This window comes from Lissotriton helveticus, chromosome 11 (genome assembly GCF_964261635.1).
Source record: "Lissotriton helveticus chromosome 11, aLisHel1.1, whole genome shotgun sequence".
Taxonomy (NCBI): Eukaryota; Metazoa; Chordata; class Amphibia; order Caudata; family Salamandridae; genus Lissotriton; species Lissotriton helveticus.
The window spans coordinates 1112735601-1112754941 of NC_136072.1; the positions used below are offsets into that span (position 1 = coordinate 1112735601).

The window sequence follows — 19341 nt, forward strand, 5'->3', positions numbered from 1 at the left end:
GTAGTAAACTGATGTGTGGGGTGTTTACAAAACTTGGGGCACTTAACACTTAAATACCACTGGGGAGCCAGAGACAGGAGACAAGGCTCAGCAGGGCTGAAAGGACAGACAGCTTTAAAAACCACAATAAACCCCTCTTTGAATCCCGGGCTGCCCTGAACTATTCGAAAAGATTTCGGGTAAATGATTCAATCTATTGTCCTGTGGGGTGTGTGTGTTCTTATGTATGATGATCAGGGCCGGACTGGCCATAGCGGGCACCGTGCAATCCCCCGGTGCGCTGCACTGGTGGGGGCCGGTTTTGGGGCCCCTGGGGGCTGTTTTTGTTACAGAGCTGTGCAAAATCGGCCGAAACCAGCCCCGGCAAAGAGCTCGGTGGCACCTCCCGAGTGGGGAGGGGGGCCGGCCGAGCACTTTGCCAGGGCCGGTTGTGGGTCCCAGTCCGGCCCTGATGATAACCTCGCGCGATACTCTATTCTGAAGAATGATGTACAGGTCTCTGTCATATTCCTTGCGGTTGTGTACTATCCAGACACTGTACTTGATTTTGCTGCCAATGTAAATTTGTGGTTTGTTTTAAAAATCAGTAAACTTGATTATAAAAAAAAACACAGCTGCTGGAGTGTGGGTTTAGGAGAACAGCTCTATATTGGGGAAGTACTCTACGTAACCAACTGGTGCACGACTGCAATCCTGGCCAATGTACGTGCACGCCCCCGGTCTGATTCATATGACAGATTAGGTCTGTAAATTTAATTATAGTTCTGTAAAGTCTCTACAGAAGAGATGAAGTCATTTGCCTATGCCCAGCTCTCACAAATGAGCCTATTCAGCCTGGGGTGGGCCCCTACCAGGAAGCAGCGACGCACCCGTTGGAGCTCTCTTATCCACTAGATGAGTGGATGTGTGCACAAAGCGACTTGGCCTCTGCCATCAGATAAGTAGCTTGCATCCGATGCAGATTAGATTTCGTATCTGTTGTTTTCTGCACGCAGCATTCACTTCACACTATGTTTGAGTAATCTTCACAGGTTCAATCTAAGCACTTTGGGGTGGATAAGCCCACCTTTTCAGTTTACTGAACACAACTCCATTCACCAGGAGGGTACTGGCCACCCGTTGTACCAGTACAGTCATGTATATAGTGCTTGCTTTCATAAGCGTGTAGTTTTCACACACAGATATCTCATTCAGCACACATGGGCACTGATAGCCAGAACTGAGCGGGCAGCCTCACATATTTTACTGGCAGAGCCATTGGCAGCACCTTCTGTGCAGTAAGCAGCGTTTTTAGCATGGAAATTGGCATGGGCATAATGATGGGGGGGGGTGAGAGATGCTGAGGACTGTTGTGGCGATCTCTGGCAGGGCACTGGGCTAGAAGCTGGTTTGGGAGATGGACATGCCAGCAGGCCCCTGGTGAGCCATGGTCACTCCTCCGGCAGAGACAGCTGGAGGGCTGCGTGTATAGCTCACCGGCGTCTTCAGTCATGACTTTGTCTGTAATATGTGATAAAAGATTATCTGGTGCCTACCGATGTGCCAGTTTCAGATCCTTTCTGGAGCTCTTTTTTTGTTTCACTGAAGTAATTCCTCAGTATTTGATGGTGACTGATCAGATGCCTCCTAAGATTTCAGGATTTAAACTCTGTTGCAGATGCTGCAGATAATGTCCTTGTCAGACCCACATGACACTCTGTATGTTGGTGCTTGGGCTCAGAAAGGAGTAGTTTCTGTCCTGTAACTCCAGTTCTGTAGTAGGGGTATCTCTGTCATTCCTGAGGGATTTTGCTGTAAAGCAAGGGAAATCTGTACAGGCGTTTGCTGTGTTTGTGGATTTTGTGGTGGAATTTCTAGTTGAAGTACTGGACAGTGTAGCCTTTTTAGGCTGCATTATCTGTCTTTAAATTCTCTCTTAAATGTCTGTGCAGTTCTGCATTTTTCGACACTGTAAGAGATTATTTTTGATTGCTCCGGGGTCCACGCACATGGGCGGGACTATTCACTAGATTATGACTATACACAGAGATCCCCTACTACAGAAATGATGTTCCCAAAGACATCAATGAAAAATGGTGCTTCTGGTCCCTGCTCTGTGCTTTTTAGTTTTGGCAAAGCCTGTAAAAAGCAGATCACCCACTCTGTCCTGTCAAGTGGGATGTGTTATAGTACCCTGCGCAACTTGAGTCCAGCCCGTGCAGCCATTCCTCCTCTTTGGTGTGATGATGGGGAGAGAGGAAGGATGGGACGGTAATGGCAGATAGCACCGCAGGTAGGATGAGCAGGTAGGAAGGAACAGCTCATTTTAGTGGAAAACTTTGATAGATGGACAAACTGATAGAATTTAAAGTTATCCGACCCTATGTACTACAGTTATTGCCACCCACAATTCTTTATTCAGAGTGAGAAGTAAAACTGGACAGTTATGCATCTGCTCGAATGGGAATGCCTTAAAGTCAACACCAGATTCAAATCCGATTGAGGAACAATAAAGGAGGAGAAAAAATAAGTAAAGTAATCCTTTTTGGAAAATGCTCCAATAGTATTAACCCAAATAAGGATGGCTACTCTGGGACATGCATTAGGATGAACAGGGCAGCCAAGTAACCTTTAACTGGAGCTGCTGCCAGACACTGCTGTTCAAGAGACATAGTGAACTGGAGGATTTTGGAAAGGCGGGATGTAAAAGCATCTACGCCTTCCGACCGGGAACACTGAACAAATTTATTCAGCGACTTGCATAAATCGATTTTGTAGTGGGTTTCCTGGCAGCCAAGACGGGGTTCGCAGCTTCATCAAGAAGACAAAAGTACTTCTGCTGGTAGTGCTCAATCTCCAAATGTGCAGCCACAGCATTTGGGGACTAGAATGGAGAATTTGATTGTCCTGCTGCGAGGGTAGGTCCACCGAATGCAGGAGTAGAAGCGGTGGCCAAATGCTGACTGCCAACAGATCAGCATATCGGATCTTCCTTCCCCAATATAGGGTGATCAGGTTCACCTGGGCATGATACTCCCACACATTCCGCAGTACTTTTGACAGAAGCGGAATCAGAGGGAACGCCTTTTAACAAGGTGATTATGAAGGTAAACCCGGGAACCGTTCAGAGGGAAATATTTGGCACAAAACTCAGAACACTTCCTGCCGTGGGCTCTGGCAGAGATATCCATTTATAGGCATCACAATCTAGAAAGGATCACCTCCATCGCATTGGTCGTCTTCGCTCTTGATGAGGATACAAGCTAGGTGACCTGTTACCTGGAAAATTCCCTGTTGTTGTGCCCATTGCATGAACTATGGTGTTTTCTGACAGAAACAAAATGGTATTTCCCAGGATGGAAGAGAGACACACCTTCATGGTAAATGAACCACCCACAGCTCTAGCACCTTAATCTGCAGATACTTCTTTAATGCAAACCAAAGACCTCACTGCGCTGTTGTGTTGTCCAAATGAGCACCTCAGTGGAACGTTGAGTCGTTCATGACCATGGTAGCTCGTGACTGCGGAGGGCTGAAAGGGTGGCTCACCTAAACGTTGGAATATATATCCCGAGGAATTCATTGGAAGATTAGCACCTGAGCAGAAAAACGGTTAGGTCTTTGGGTGAGGGTTCGGCCTGATGCCATACACAGGCCAGCTGCACCCCATTATAACTGAAAAAAATATCCCTGCCATCCAGTGAGCTATCTACCCCCTCTCCCCAGGTAGATTAGATTAACTGAAAACACCCATGTGCTTTATGGTGGGTTGCCTCCACACCTTTTTTTGCCTCATAGTATAATCCCTGGTGTCTACCCCCTCCCCCACCACCCCTAGAAGGAAGAATGGGGTCAAACCTCAAATAGGACAAACACTTACTGCCAACCCCAGGGGTTGAAGAAAGATGATATTGCTCTTTTTGGGGCTGTGCATGGCTAGATGCCAGGGGTTTCTTCTCTTTGCACCCGTCTACAATACCTGGTGCATAGTTGGAGTTCTTCTGGAGGGAGACAGAATGGAGGCAAACCACCTTATCTGTCTCCCATTCTGGGCAGAAAGTCTATTCCCGTTTTGGGTGCGGGAGCACAGCCCCATGCCTAGACAGATGGCTCCCAACCCTTCTGTTTTTTGGGGCCTATTTTTTCCCTGGTCGCTAGTGGGCTTTCAGCTTGGAGGGGGGGGGGTGGGGGGGGGTATGGGGGGTTTAAAGACTTTTGTGCCCAGGGATTTTGGAGGAGCTCAGGGGGATGCTCCTCTCAAAAATAATTTCACTGATCTCAAGTGGGCTTTCTGCCCACTTCCCACCCATCCCCAATGGCAAGTTGTATTTAAAAAAAACTATCCGCCCCAGAGGATAGAAAGACTGAATGGCCTTTTTGAGTGTGGTGGCTGGGCCTGATGCATGGTTAGGTCATCCCACCACCTTTTTTAATTCATATGTTTTTCCATTTGTCTAGTGCGCTTTCTGCCCCTGGAGAGGGAGCAGTCTGAGGGTAAATATCTCCTATCCCACAGGGGCAGAAAGACTGTGATGGCTGTTCTGGGTTGGGGCGTGGCCAAATGCTTAGTGAGTCACCCTTCGCCTTTTTTTAATTCATATATGTTTTCCCTGGTGTCTAGTGAGCTTTCTGGCAACCTCAGGAGTGGCAGATGGCAGTAAACGTTGGCCTCTGCTTTCAAGGATTGGGGGAGCTGACAGACTGTTGTACCCAGGAGCCGGGTTGGCATAGTCACATGCACCCCCCTCCCCAAGAATAAAATCCAGGGTGCCTTGTGGGATTTTTGCCCTTCCCCTTAGAAGCAGATGGGGGGGATAAAAAAAATCTGTCCCAGGAATGGGGAGGGGGGGGGGGGGTAGTTAGAAAGGCTTGTTTTGTGGTGGGGCTCAATACCTGTTATTTCCCAGGTAGCTATTGGGCTTTCTGCCCCACGGGGGCAGATTAGGGGTAAAGACCCCCAGCCTGACCACTAGGGGGGGGCAGAAATACAGTTGTGCCTAGGAGAGAGGGAGAGCACTCACCCATTGCCAGCAGGGGCGGTTCTCCCCTCAAAAGAAATTCTGCCCTTTCCAACAATAGATCTCCAATTGAAATCTGTGCACAAGGGAGCTGAGATTTGTCCCCAAGTACTGATGCAAGTGAAAATAAAACACCAGTTTGGCTCATTTTAGTTTCACTTTCTAGGTAATGACATTAGCGCGCCATGCGTGCTGATTGTCACGGGGGGAGGGAGAACTGCCTGGATATGTCCTGCATGTCAACAGTGCATGGCAAAGAGAGCTCTTGATGTGGATGTCACGTCAGTAGCACCAATGTGGTTAGAATTATTACCTCTATGAAGAAAGCACACGTGAATTGTGACTTGAACCGCCCCACTAACGCTTAGGGGTCGATTCTGATTCGGGAAAAACCGCTCCGAGCGTTTTTCCTGTACGAATCGTACCCTGCAATGTCCCCCGTACGTACGACGAAGTACGATTCATACCAGGAGCTGGACTCCATACGAATCGTACAGAGACCGTACAAATCAAATACCAGGAGCTGGACTCCATACGAATCGTACAGAGACCGTACAAATCAAATCCCCATACGAATCTCCCTCGGAACCCGCTGTACGCGACATCCGTACGGTTCGCAGCTGTTTTTTCCGACCCAGCAAGTACGATTTGTGTCGGGTACGCACCGTACGACGCTTTTTCTACGGGAGCCGAAAACATCCGGAGAAGCAGAGTTCGCCTCGTAACAGGTACGGAACGGCCCCCCCCAGGTATGGTGCATACACCCCATGATCGCAGGGGTACGGTGCGTACCCCTGCGATCATGGGGTGTACGCACCGTACCCCGCGATCATGGGGTGTACGCACCGTACCCCGCGATCATGGGGTGTACGGTGCGTACACCCTGCGATCGCGGGGTACGGTGCGTACACCCCATGATCGCAGGGGTACGGACCGTACGGTGTGTATGTGATTGTGTGCTTTTCCGTATGAATCGCCCTTACCTGACGTGGACCGTACGAATCGCGTCCTCATACCCCGGTCCGGATCGTACTCATTGGGTTTACGATTCGTACGGAGATGGCGCTGGATACGAATTGTACAGACGTTTTTTTTCCAGGATCTGAATCGGGGTCGTAGTGAGATTAAATTGCTGGGTGTTGATATTAAAGCTTAAGTCATGAAGAGGGTCATGGTGCTGTGGCTAGCGACAAAGACTCTCCTTTTACTAGGCAGTTGTCCAGTTGTCAGCTGCTATAACTGCTGCTGGCACTTTTGTAAAATGCAAGGTTGTCAGTTCAGATGTTAGAAGAGTGAACTGATAGTGCTGGAACCTAACGTCAAGAAACGTTTGAGGGTGGAAAGAAGAGAAAGGTGGAAATAGGGGTCCTGCAGTCCTTGGGATAGTGACCAATCCCCCACATTCAGGCCAGGACCTCACGGCCAGGAAGACTAGCCTCGGAGATAGCATCTTGAACTTCTCCTCTTAAATTAACAAATTCAGAAAGAAAAGCTTCTCCTTGGGGACCAAGGAGTAACAGGCATAGAATCCTCTGCACCTTTCTTCCAGAGGTGCTGCCTCTTTTGCCCACTGTTCAGAAGGGCAAGGACTTCTATTTCCAAAACGGAGGCGTGTGCGCAGAGCCCATCCTGGTGGAAAGAAGGTGGTGGAGAGGGAGGGACAGACAAATTAGGGCGTAGCGCTTGCTTATTAGATGGATGACCGAGCTATGCTTCATGATCGTCTCTCACTTGGTGGAAATGTGGGGGATCCTTCCACAAGTGGAAAATAGTGGTGGGGGACTAAGTGGTTTAGAGACAGTAGTGCCTGCTAAGGATGGCATTCACTGGGTGTGCTCTTCCTACAGCTACTGTTGGTGATGGCATTCCCTTGATGCACCTAAATCATATCGGCAAGTACTTGTACTCGTACCAATGTGCACTGTAGCTGAAATGCAAATGCACACAACATAATCACTTAAATATAGAGCTGAAATGCTTCAGCTGCAGTGAGAGGCAGGAAGTCTTCTCTGCTAAAACAGATAGTCCTGTTCCTTCGCGTTCCATATCACAGCAGAGGAGACTCCTTGCCTCCAACTGCAGCTGAAATGACTGTCTTGGTTTTCTTTCAGTTTAAGCAGAGGAGATGTACTGCCTCCCACTGCAGCTAAAGCATTTCAGCTCCATGAATTAACCCCCCTCCTGGAAGGGTTACCTCTTCCCAGAAAGGAGACAACGTTTCTTTTAAAATTACACAGGCAGGCGTGCAAAATGCCAGCCAACCATGTATTATTTAAACAGCCTGCAAATGGCTTGTTTTGACACTAAATATGGTTATAAATACAGAAGTATGTAATAATTTGTAACATGACTTTTCAGTCTTTGTTCCCTTTTATTATCAGTAATGGATCATTCAGGCAGCCCCAGAACAAAATTAAAAGTTTTTTCTATTTATATTTGCTGTTCAAAGTATGCATACAAGTGCTGAAAATACAGCTTTAGGTGACTGCTTATTTTTGTACCGCCTGGGACATAAAAATAATGAGCTGGCAACCTTCACTATAGGACTGGAAGTTTGCTGCAGGGTCAGCACATTATTTATTAACTCCACCATGGATCCCTGATTAATGCCATAATAGCAATAGTTTAACACATTTGAAACCCTACGCTGCAGTCAATACATGCTGAGTTACTTCAAGTGTCTCGGATTGCACCTTGCATTCAGACAACTCACTCCTCATTCTCTCCCTTCACTTTCACGTTGACCCTGCACGCACACTGATCCCGGTGCACTCACACCATTCACCCGGTCACCCTGCACTCGCAGTGATCCCTCTGCACTCACAATGCACCTGCGCTGTTCACCCTGCAGTCACACGAGCACAGTACTCACCCTGGACTCATGTGACACTTCGCTCACCTGTCCCCCTCACAGGTCACTCTGCAATATCACTCAAATAAGCCCACCACTAACCATACATTAATTCGTCCCACTCCCCACTTACATCTGCACCCAAATTCATATGGTCACCTCACTCACCCTGCAGTAACTCCTCTTACCCTACTCTCACACTGTCGCATGGCTCACCGTGCACTCACATGGGCACTCCTGCCACCCACACAGTGCAGAGGTTTAATGCGCCTGCTACAAAGAACGTGTACCATGCAGATCACTGAACTGAGTGTGAGTAAGCAATGAGTAGCGCTATAAAAAACGAAATGTTTGCCAGAAAGATTCTATAGAGAGATGAGGTGCATTGTTGGTGAGTGGTAGTGAGGGAATTCATGGAGAAGGAGGAAATGGGGCTGGGAGCGACAAAAAAAACTGTTGCACTGTGTGCGACAAGTGCTAGGGCCAGCCCTGGCTGGAAGTGTTAGCCCCCACCCGAAGTTCAGGTCTAGTTACACCCCTGTACACAAGTATGGGCATGTCATGCCCCATCAAGGTTTTTGACCTAAATTACAAAAGGACACATTTACATGCACTGCAATCCAGCCTTCCAGGGGGGGGGCTTGATAGAGACAGCTCTGTTTTTGCCTGGAATAATTCCTAAACAGATTCTTGTAAATACTGTTTTGTATCATTTCTGTTTAATGTGATTGATGTGAGGGAGTCTATTACTGTTTGAAGAGACATGTGTTTGTTTCACGCAACAACCATAAAAAACTTTATTTTAGATCCAAGCGGGTCCTCACATATGAGAAATTGGAGGATATCACTGATATTATTCGCTGTAAAATTAGTGGGCTGTTGCTTTGTTACAACAGTGAAAACACATTACTATCTCTGAATATTAGATGTAACCACTTTTAGAATTTCGACTTGTGCCTGTGCACCGTTAGTAGCCTGGCTAAAGAGGGTATGGCAGAGCTGGAAGTAAATCATTTAAACTCAAAGCTGTACTGAACAGGGGCCCCCAAAATAGTTTTGGCCCAGGGCACCCAAAATCCTTAACATGTCCCCGCCACCACAAAGTCTGTCAGACAACATTGCTCTGAAGTAAAATAAACAACATCATTAATTTATTATTAGTTCTATTTTTTTTTTAAACATTGGCCCTATGCGTCCTAAACCCCCACTGCTTCAGGCAAGCAACTTATCCTACCACTAATGAATTCTCAATTAAGTGTTCATTTTGCGCCCTCTCTGTGGACTTTCAACTTTGTCCTCCGATCCATGACTGGTTGGTGGGCAATTATCCCATTATAATGCTGCCTAAAACATTTGTTAATGATTTCTAGAGAAGATTTGTTTCTCGTGTACCAGCTCTGAGCTAGGGAGTGCTCGAAAAATCTGACAACACTGTCTCCCTTACAGTCCATGTTTTGTCTGAAAATGTCTGCCGAATATTCAAGCTTTGAGAGATACTGCTAACAAAACTCTCTTGCCTTTTAGCTCGTCCTATTTATGTGTGATTGGGTTCTCAGAACTTGCGGTATTAAAGACTAAGTACCGTTCAAGACTGGATGTGAAACACAACCTGAGGATGGCAGTAGCAAAAATCCATCCACAGATTGTCCGTGTCTGTGGGGAGAAACAAGCACACCTGTCACATTTATGTTGGTGGTGTTATCATCAACCTATGTCATGTGTAAAACAGAGCATCCTAGTAAAAACAATTTGTGCACATTTTATCTTGGGAAATGGCATTTTGAGCTGTGTAATAAGCCTCTGTCATTTCACCACACCCACTCACAAACCTGCAGTTTACTAAACACTCTTATTGTGTTGAACATTATTTGCTGGGTATGGCCCGGGATATGCGTGTGGCGGTCGATTATGTAGTGTACCAAATTCCAGAAATTTCTGTCATGTGGTGGGGGCCCCAACATCTAAAAATATATGCAGCTGGGGGTCTCAAACTACAAAAGTTTGAAGACCTCTGCTCAAGCCTTTTTTATTGCTAACGTTGTCACATTATAATGGTCTGCTATATTTTTAATACCTTCCCCTTGGGGCAGTTTATGGCTTTTTTGTCAATGTTTGAGGCTGCGGACCTGGACACCTAAACATGAAGGGGCAGATTTATGAAGGCCTTGCGCCGCCGGTGCGTCACTTTTTCCCATGTTAAAAATGACGCACCGGCGGCGCAAGGCCTTCATAAATCTGCCCCGAAGATTGTTAAAATGTCACATAGCTTCAGATTAGTCTTGAGGTTACTACTGTACCAAAAATCTAGAAAAAAAGACAGTTCCATATGTTTATAGTAACTGTTAATAGCGCCTCATAGTTTGACCTGCAGAGTATAAAATGGGAATTCTATTGGGGCATCGATTGAGTCACATTTCACCCTCATGCTCTCCCCAGCACCTCCATAGCTCTCTACTTTCAAGTGAGCCATCCCCAGTCGGTAGCCACAGCAGAGATGCAGGCACATTTGTGAGCCATAACCTTCTAACAAACACTGGCAAAGAACCGTTTTATCAGATGGGCACAATTTCTTCTGTAGCACAGACATATTCCCCTGTACAGCCTACACATAGAATTCTAGCAAGCGCTATATGTATTTGTTGACTCTGAGGAATGATTCCCCTTCTAACTGTAGCGGACGTGAAGAACTTGATTGTTTTGGAAGTTTCTCTTGCGAAGGGCTGTATTTAGGGTTATGGAAATGTGCTTTAAAACTAGTTATAAGAAATTGATGGCTGGAAATCTCAGACTCTGGCGATCGCTCAGAGCTGCATTGCGTCCCTTGTTTTCACTCATTGGACCACGCTATACATGGATCTGCTTGTTGCATATTGCCAGCTCGAATTGCCTTGTCAGTGAAGTATAGGCCTTATCAGTAAGGTATAGCTAAGTGCACATTTTGGCATACCTTTGTCACATGGGGTTATCTGCTATAACATACAGATGATGGATGGAATTCTCAATTAATCTCGGCCCCTGGCGATCGGATGGGGCTTCATGCCAGTCCATGCTCTTTTACCCCTGTGCTGCTCTACACAGAGACCTTCCCTCTACAAATCAGTCTTGGCCTGCTCCAATAGAAACAGTCCATCCTGAAGTGTCCGAGCAGGTCCCCTTCTGACGGGAATACATGTAGCCCCAAACCAGTTCTGGCCCAATTAGGCTCAGCAGTGGGGTACGGCGGCTTGAGTCCTGTAGTATAGTGAGCATAGGACCCTAACTCACTTAGGACGTTCTTGAAACCAAACAACAAAGTGAAGAATGAACTGCTTGAATGTCTCACTCACTGGCGTTTGCTGGGACCACATTCCTGTCCATAATGTTTCACCCACCATGCCACTCTAAAAAGAGACCTGCCATATGCCGATCAGTGTTGGGCCTGCTCCGATGGGACCAGTCCTGCCCGAATTGCCAGGCCAACTCCCCTTAAGACAGAAACACAATCAACACCAGTCTGGTTTTGATCTTCATAGGCCTTATCAGTGAGGTATATCTTGAGTTAAAACTAGAGTTTGCTAAATGGACTTTTCAAGTGTATTGTAAAGTGTCATGTTTTAAAAGATCTATTGGGGTATTCCTCAATTCCGTTCTCTGTCTCAGTGACTTCCCTCCCCAACCAAGACCACAACTCCACCTTTGAAAATGTGTGGTTTGCTGGTCCATTCCCTTAAAAAGGATGGTAGCGGAACCCATCCACACCATACTAAAAGTACTTTGTTTCCTTGCCCCAGTGAGTTTTCAGTGCCTGTGGAAGAACATTGAAGACAAGGTCCCCCTGCATCCCCATGCCACCTGTCATGGGTGAGCACTGGAAGCCCCTCCACCATGGCAAGCCCCTTTAGGATACACTGGTTATTAGGGTGGGGGCTTAACACACTTCTCATAAGTGAGCCTGCATTTGGGGCAGACAGTAGTTCTTGGGATATGTAGTTTTTTTGTGTTTTTAAAAACATCTTCAGTGGAGTTTCTTAGTGTCTGGTAGAATGCTGCTTGCTATCCAGTTCTGATCTCTTATGGGTCAGTGCATTCTGAGTCAGGGTGACCATATCCGTTTTATCCGTGGAAATTAGACAAGGTAAGAAAGTGCATTACATGTTTGCATTTTAGGCATTGATCATTAATAACAATAATGGTTAACCTGCACTAATTTGATTTGCACTCTACCTTGATTTATTATATTGTTATCCTTGACTGACATTAACTCCTTTAACTGACCTATAGATGGTCAGTGTTTCATAGATTTCTTATTTCTAAGGTTCAGCCCATTTGTATACACCTGCCAACTGGGGGTCCAGCAGGAGACTCTCCAAATCGCTTTAGACCAAATCTTCACAGGGCAAGAGGTGTTCAATAGATTAATTTAAAGTGGAGTTATAACATGCAGAGACTCCAGGGGTTCTCCTGTAAGTAGACAGGGGCTTTCTCTAGCAGTCAAATGGTGCTCTTCTAGAGGGTAGTGTGGTCGAGCAGCCTTAGGCTTATCAGAGAAACATCAGCAAATGCATACAATAGTAAATAAGTAATACACACGACTCAATAAGGAGATGCACACTAATTTATAAAAAATAGCCAGTATCTTTATATATGTTTAGGCACCAAAATTAATTTGTTCAGGTTAGTACGTTTTTCAAGAGAAATACTTTTAAATTCAAAAAGTTGACAGTGCAATTTTTAGAAACTGCAATGTTATCCTATGGGTGGAAAAGTAAGTGTGTCATTCAGGTACTGTACAGCGACTTATGGGACCACTGTCCAGGGGCTAAGGTGAATGGTGGGCAAGGTCCAAGGCAGCACCATCAGAACACCACCAGCGGCACTAGGACAGCTGGATGCAGAGGTGCAAAAGAGTGTCCGGTGCACAATGTTACTCAATGGAGATCGGTCTTTGCGTAAAGAGGCTGCAGTGTTTAACTGGGGGGCCAGTGGGGCTGAACCAACAAGGGGGCTCAGGCCTCCCTATGTTCAGGGACGTAGGTACACCTTTGGCCCTCTTCTCCACGACCCAGAGGCGATGGGTGCAGAGGTGTCCTTAGGAATTGGGTTTTGGGCCTGCGTGCAGAGTCTGCATTATTGTCAGAGAGTTCACTGAGGGATGAAACCCCAGTGGACTCGGTCTCCGTAGGCAGGAGGACTATGATAACACAGTTGACCCACTTATATTCGGGCTTGAGCAACGAATGCAATGTGTCTTCAGGCGTCAGGTTTTTGCAGACACAACTCCTCTTCAGGAGTCTTTGGTTGCCAGTAGAGAAGCAGGTCTGCTACTTCTCAGGAGGCCTTGGTTCCTGGATGAAGGGCAGGCAGATCTCCAGAGCTTTGGAGACTCAGCAGCTGCAGTACTAGTGGTCTTTTGGCACGATTTTTGAAGTCAGCAGACAGGCCGGCAGGGTTGGCGCCAAGTCAGTTGCTGGGTTTTCTGTTCTTGCAGTTGCGACTCTTCATGTGCGTCTTCTTTTTCAGGTCAGCAGGATCAGATTTTCTGGTGCCTGGGGCTCTGCTCAATACTGAATTTGGGGGGTTAGGTGAGTGTAGAGTAGTAGCCAATGGGCTACTGACCCTTGGGGTCATGCCCTTATATGACCACTCCCTGTCCCACAATTTCTAAGTTTTTCATCAAAAAGATGGCGACTTCTGAAAAGTTGTGTCCACCTAATATTAATATTAGGTCACCTTAGGGGTGGTACTAGCCTGGGGGCGGCATGCCTACTTGACTTGATAAGTTTCCCGCCTGTCCAGGTGCCCACGGGCTCTGGACCAATGAGGTTGGCTTCCTCTCCTATGGGCGAAGCCAGACTCGCATTTTAAAGCCATTAGCTTCTTTGAAGCTTCCCTGGCTTGGAATGCTAATCAGTGGGTCATTCTGTGGGAGGGGGGTTTAAACTCACTTTCCCGAGGAGGCTTTGTTTCTGACCTTGTGGGACCAAAGGCTCTCACCCTTGGGGTCAGACACTCGTCTCTGGTGGCAGGCTGGCAGAAACCAGTTAGCCAACACCCCAGGGTCTGGTAGGTTTTCAGGAGGCACCTCTAAGGTGCCCTCTGGCTGCATGTATTAATAAATCCAATACGTGTGGTTTTATTAATATGAGATGTTTGATGCCAAACATCCTTATCTTCAGTGAAGCCATCATGTAGCTGCGGAACTCATTTTCACCAGTGTCCAGCACGTCTTAAAATTCTTCTTTGGTCACTTGCACTGGTAGTAATGGAACTGACCGGCACAGGGGCATATCTGCTCATGCAGGTATGCCCTCACATGTAATATTAGGCACGCTGCTTTAGGGCATTCAGGCCTGCTGTAGGGGTGACTTACAAATATTACATGTAGTGTTAGGGGACATGGCAAGGGATGTGTGTGTGGTTTCCCTTTTGTCTGCACCAAAACACGCAGCCCACAATGGCAGCCTTGCATGTGTGGGGAGGGGTCCGATAGGGCGGCACAATTTGTGTTGCAGGCCTTAGGGACCCACTTCAGTACCTCAGGCCCTAAGTACCAGGGGTTCAACTAACTAGAGAAACATCTTGAAGATGAGTCTCTCCTTCACTCCACACAGTCAGGGTTCAGAGCCTGTTACTCTACTGAGTCAGCCCTTCTCTTCTCTACAGAATGTCTGAGGCAAATGGCGGATGAGGGGCAGACAGCAGCGTTGGTACTTTTAGATCTTAGTGCAGCTTTTGACACCGTGCTGCACACAACGCTGCTGTCTCGCCTCTCGGATATGAGAGTGGTAGGATCTGCCTTTGAATGGATTAAATCTTTTCTTGAAAACAGGAGTTTTCAAATGCATTGTCCTCCATTCAAATCCTCCCCCAGGAAGCTGAGACATGGGGTTCCACAGTGCTCCAGTTTGAGCCCCACCTTGTTCAATCTCTATATGGAACCCCTGGCCCACATTGTGCAATCTTTCGGAGTGGATATTGTCACATATGCTGACGATACCCAACTCATGATTAAACTCACGCACAATCAGGAAGCTGCCACCAATTTCTCCAACTGCCTTCTGTCAGTAGCAGGTTGGATGAATAACAACTGCCTACGCCTTAATGGCGACAAGACGGAGCTTTTAGTCATCGGTAAATCCTTTTGTGACTGGTCACCTGAGTGGTGGCCAACTGAACTGGGCGCAATTCCTTCTCCATCGGAATCAGTCAGGAACCTCGGAGTTATGCTTGATGCTGATCTCTCTTTTAAACACCAGGTCAGCAAAGTCACGGGTAGATGCTACAGCATACTCAAAACTCTTCGCAAAATCCTCGACCTTCTTCCCATCAACGCTAGGAGAAGCCTCATCCACGCATTAGTCACACCTCATCTTGACTACGGTTATGCCCTGCTCTTAAGTTTAAGTACGAAAGGCTTACACCAACTGCAGTCTGTACAAAACGCTGCTGCACGCCTGGTTCTCAAGCTGCCCCGCAGAGCATCTGGGAAGTTGGCTCTGTCAAGACTTCACTGACTCCCCATCAGGGAGCGTATTAAGTTCAAAACGATTTGCCTTGTCCACCGCATTGCCCAAGGAAAGGGCCCAAGATACCTGCAAAAGCTCCTTACCGTCCATCGCCCCATCCGGAACCTGAGATCGGCCGGAGCAATGCTGTTTAAACTCCCTCGCATTCGCAAGGCCAGGATGGGAGGCCGTTCCTTTAGGTTTTTGGCAAGTAAACACTGGAACGAACTGCCCATAGATCTTCGTATGGAGCCCTCAGAAACAAGATTCCGTTCAAAACTTAAAACCCATCTTTTCCCTGCCAACTACAACTAGTGTTTCTAGCTTAATTTTCCCCCTCCCTCCGGTCTTCTGCCTTCTAGGGTCTTACAGCAATTTATAGCACGGGGACACACTGTTTTAGTGTAACCAGGCGCTCTAGAAATGGCTATATTATTATTATTATTAGGGACTAACAGAGAGTGCTAAAGGTATTGCCAACTGGGGAAAACGATTGTATAGTTTTGGGAAAGAGATCTGGCACTGGGGACCTGGCTAGCAGAGGCCCAGCGCACTTCCAGTCGAAATCACATCAAATACCAGGCAAAAAGTGTGGGTAACCATGTCATAAAGGGGCACTATCCTACAATAAAGAAGTAATTTCCGTAACTTGACAACTTGTTTGCTGTCTCTAGTGTAGTTTGATAAATGACACAAGAAACTGCAGCATTTGTATTTGCATTTATTCTTATAGCTCAACTAAATCTGTGGTCACAGCGTTTGACAGTGTTTTGCACTAGATGTTTTGGTCACTCAGCTCAGCATCCTTGTTCATATCTTTGTTGGTCTAAGGAGCCACATCTGAGCATCTCTTAAGTCCATCATATCACAGTTCTGATGCTCGGGTTTAGGCTCCATAAGTGTATATATAGGAGCTAAATCATGATGAGAGGAATAATGGTGATTAACGTTCTTTAACCCTGGTGGGATTTAGGAAAACTAAAATGTAAGATCTGTAATTCTGTGGTAAACAAAAACAAATTCATCAGAAAGAACGCTGTTAGTAGTGTGGCACAGAACTACTCTCCAAGTTTGCAGCTCTTAGTGTGTTTCTTATATTATGGACCAACAACCACTTTCCCCACTCCTCCCCACATAGGTGGGTCTGGGGAATGGGTAAATATCTTTATAAAATTGAGGGCATTCGTCAGCCATGCCACCTGGAAACTGCCATTAAGCCGCTTCGACATGAAACGTGTATTGTGCTTGCTCTTCTTCCGTGGAGATTATATCATTCAAGGAAAGCGATGGCGCACTTTGAAAACACCAATGGTTAATTATTGTGTAAGGCATCCCTTGATCAGAGGCTGAGCTGGAAATGTGGCCTAACGGCCAGAGCTGCTGACTTTAGAACTGGGGAACCAGACTCAGGTCACAAACTTGGCGCCATATCCTATGATTTTGGGCAAAACACTTAGCCCGCTCACTACCAAAATAATAAACAAAAAAATGTGTAATGTAATCTGGTCCTCATGTGGAGCAATCTAATGCCCTTCCGCTAAGTTTGTGCTATGTAAAATTGCAAAAACATTAAACCAAATAGATTAATGTAGACTTTCAGTTGGCAGGATATGCGTTGTGTCATCCGCTATGAGCCGGATATCCAAAACTGGGAAAATGAACTTTGGCAATGGGTGTTTGTTTATGTAAGAGCTTACTGTTGGGAAATCGTATTTTGCCTTCATATGAATTTACTGCTAAGGTGATGGTGTTATACATCTATGTCTTGAAATATGCTTTCTGGGCAGGCTCTGCTCCTTGACTCTGTAGCTCGCAGCTGTTTGGTCTCTTTGCCAGCCTCTTCTTCTTAGGACAGGCCTTCACGATTATGCTGGTGTATGTGTGGAGCCGCAGGAATCCCTACATTCGGATGAACTTCTTCGGCCTGCTTAATTTCCAGGCTCCCTTCCTGCCCTGGGTGCTGATGGGATTCTCCTTGCTGCTTGGCAACTCCATCTTGATAGACTTGATAGGTAAGGTCACTGGTGAGAGTTTCACAGGATGTTCCTAACAAATCAGCATCACCCAATAAGATGTACTTCGCCCATTGCTGCTGCGCTGTTTTTTATCCTTCTCCGGCCATCTCAGCAAACCCGTCTTCTACTAAATGCTTGCCTCCTTCCCTTTTTACTAACCTAACTTTTTGTGAACTTTCATATAGCTGATGGTAAATGATCAGTTGTCTCACTGTAATGATGTTGTCTCCTACTTCTCCAAACAGGACAGCCTTGTGCTCTCAGCCTACCTTGCTTTACCACAGCCAACCCCTAAACCCTAATATTACCCACGCCTCCCTTTACCAGTGCTCACCCTAAACCCTCAAATTAACCTTACCTCCCTTTACCACTGCCAACCCCTAAACCCTATTATTACCCTTCCCTCGCTTTACCACAGCCCACCCCTAAACCCTAACATTACCCTTACCTCCCTTTACCACTACCCACCCGGAAAAATAAAATTATCTTCAACTCCCTTTACTGGTACCCTTAAACCTAAAACGGACCTCCCTTTACCACTGCTCACCTAATCTCTAAAATTGTCCTTACCTCTTCTTATCACTACACACCCCCTGAACCCTAAAATTACCTCCTTTTGCATATATATTATTCTCTCTCTCTCTCTCTCTCTCTCTCTCTCTCTCTCTAACTCTCTCACCTTATCTAGACTTACCATGCCTGGTAAAGGCATCTGCATGGGAAAGGCATACATGGAAAAGACTGCATGGTAAAGGATGGTTTCCATCAATTACACTTCCTGGACTCACCAATTTCTTTCTCCAACACTGATTACTGTTCCCACTCTCCACTAGGTTTCTATGTGCGTTTGATGTGAGCTGTACATTTAGGGCCATATGTACGTAGCTTAATACCGGTCAATAACTGCAGAAAATCTGTAAATTCCCGTTACCGACCGGTATTTAGCTTTTTCAAATGTAGGTGGCTGGATTTAAGGATTCAGTAATTTACCAATTCGGTAATTTAACGATTCGGTAAATTACCGAATCCTTAAAATACCGAATCGGTAAATCTCTGAATCCTTAAATCCTATGTAGGAGGCACTCAAGTGAGTGCATTTTTCCATTCAGGATTCTTTATTTACCACCAACTACAAGTTGGTGATAAATACCGAATACCTTTGAAAAAGCAATATTTTGCTTTTTTGAAGGTGCCATGTGGTAGACATACATGCACTTAGGGCGTGTATGTGCGCCACATGTGCACTCATGCACGATTCAGGGGTGCAACAGGGTGTCAATGTGACCCTGCCACCCTTGAATATGCGCCCCCTATTACCGATTCGGTATTTACCGAATTGGTAATAGTGAATGGCTTCCCATTCATTCCTATGGGCCTTCAGGCACATAGGAATGAATGGGAATTACCGAATCGGTAAATACCGAATTGGTAATAACAAATATTACGGAATCTGTAACATTTACCAAATTTTTACCTACATTCAATTTACCGATTCCTAAATACCGAATCCGTAGAATTCGGTATTTAGGAATCTTTAAAATTAAATTACCTACATATGGCCCATAGTGTTTAATTCCAGATGGTCACCATTAGTTCAATGCATGAACTACAGAGATCCGAGATGGGGTGTAATTGAAGGGGTGGGGGATTGTTTACCCTCTGAAAAGACTTGAACTCTGATCCCTGCTTTTACCATTGTGGAAAGAGTTTTCCGAAATATGCTTTTACGACCTTATAAGGACTTTTTTTTAACCAAACGAAGCTCCTCAATATTATCCATGAGGAGACTGTATCCTGAAACCTTGACTGATTGTGTACTGTAGGTGGTGGTGAATCCTGTTGCAAAGATGAACACAATCTATGTTAACCGACCCATGATTTTCAAAGAAAATGAATGGAAACAATTGTTCCTGGCTTGTGTAATTTGATCTCAAGCACAGGGAGATTTAAGGAAAAGGGGGAGCCCTCCACTCAAATAGACACAATAACAACAA

At 46.1% G+C, this 19341-nt stretch overlaps 1 protein-coding gene across 1 annotated transcript in view; it reads left to right on the plus strand.

Moving 5' to 3' along the window:
• Positions 1–19341, plus strand: part of LOC144792666 (derlin-2-like) — an 86746-nt gene that overhangs the window by 33638 nt on the left and 33767 nt on the right. The window contains exon 5 of the mRNA XM_078667814.1: positions 17149–17344. Coding sequence (XP_078523940.1) covers positions 17149–17344 — 196 coding nt within the window. The remainder of the gene's footprint in view (positions 1–17148; positions 17345–19341) is intronic.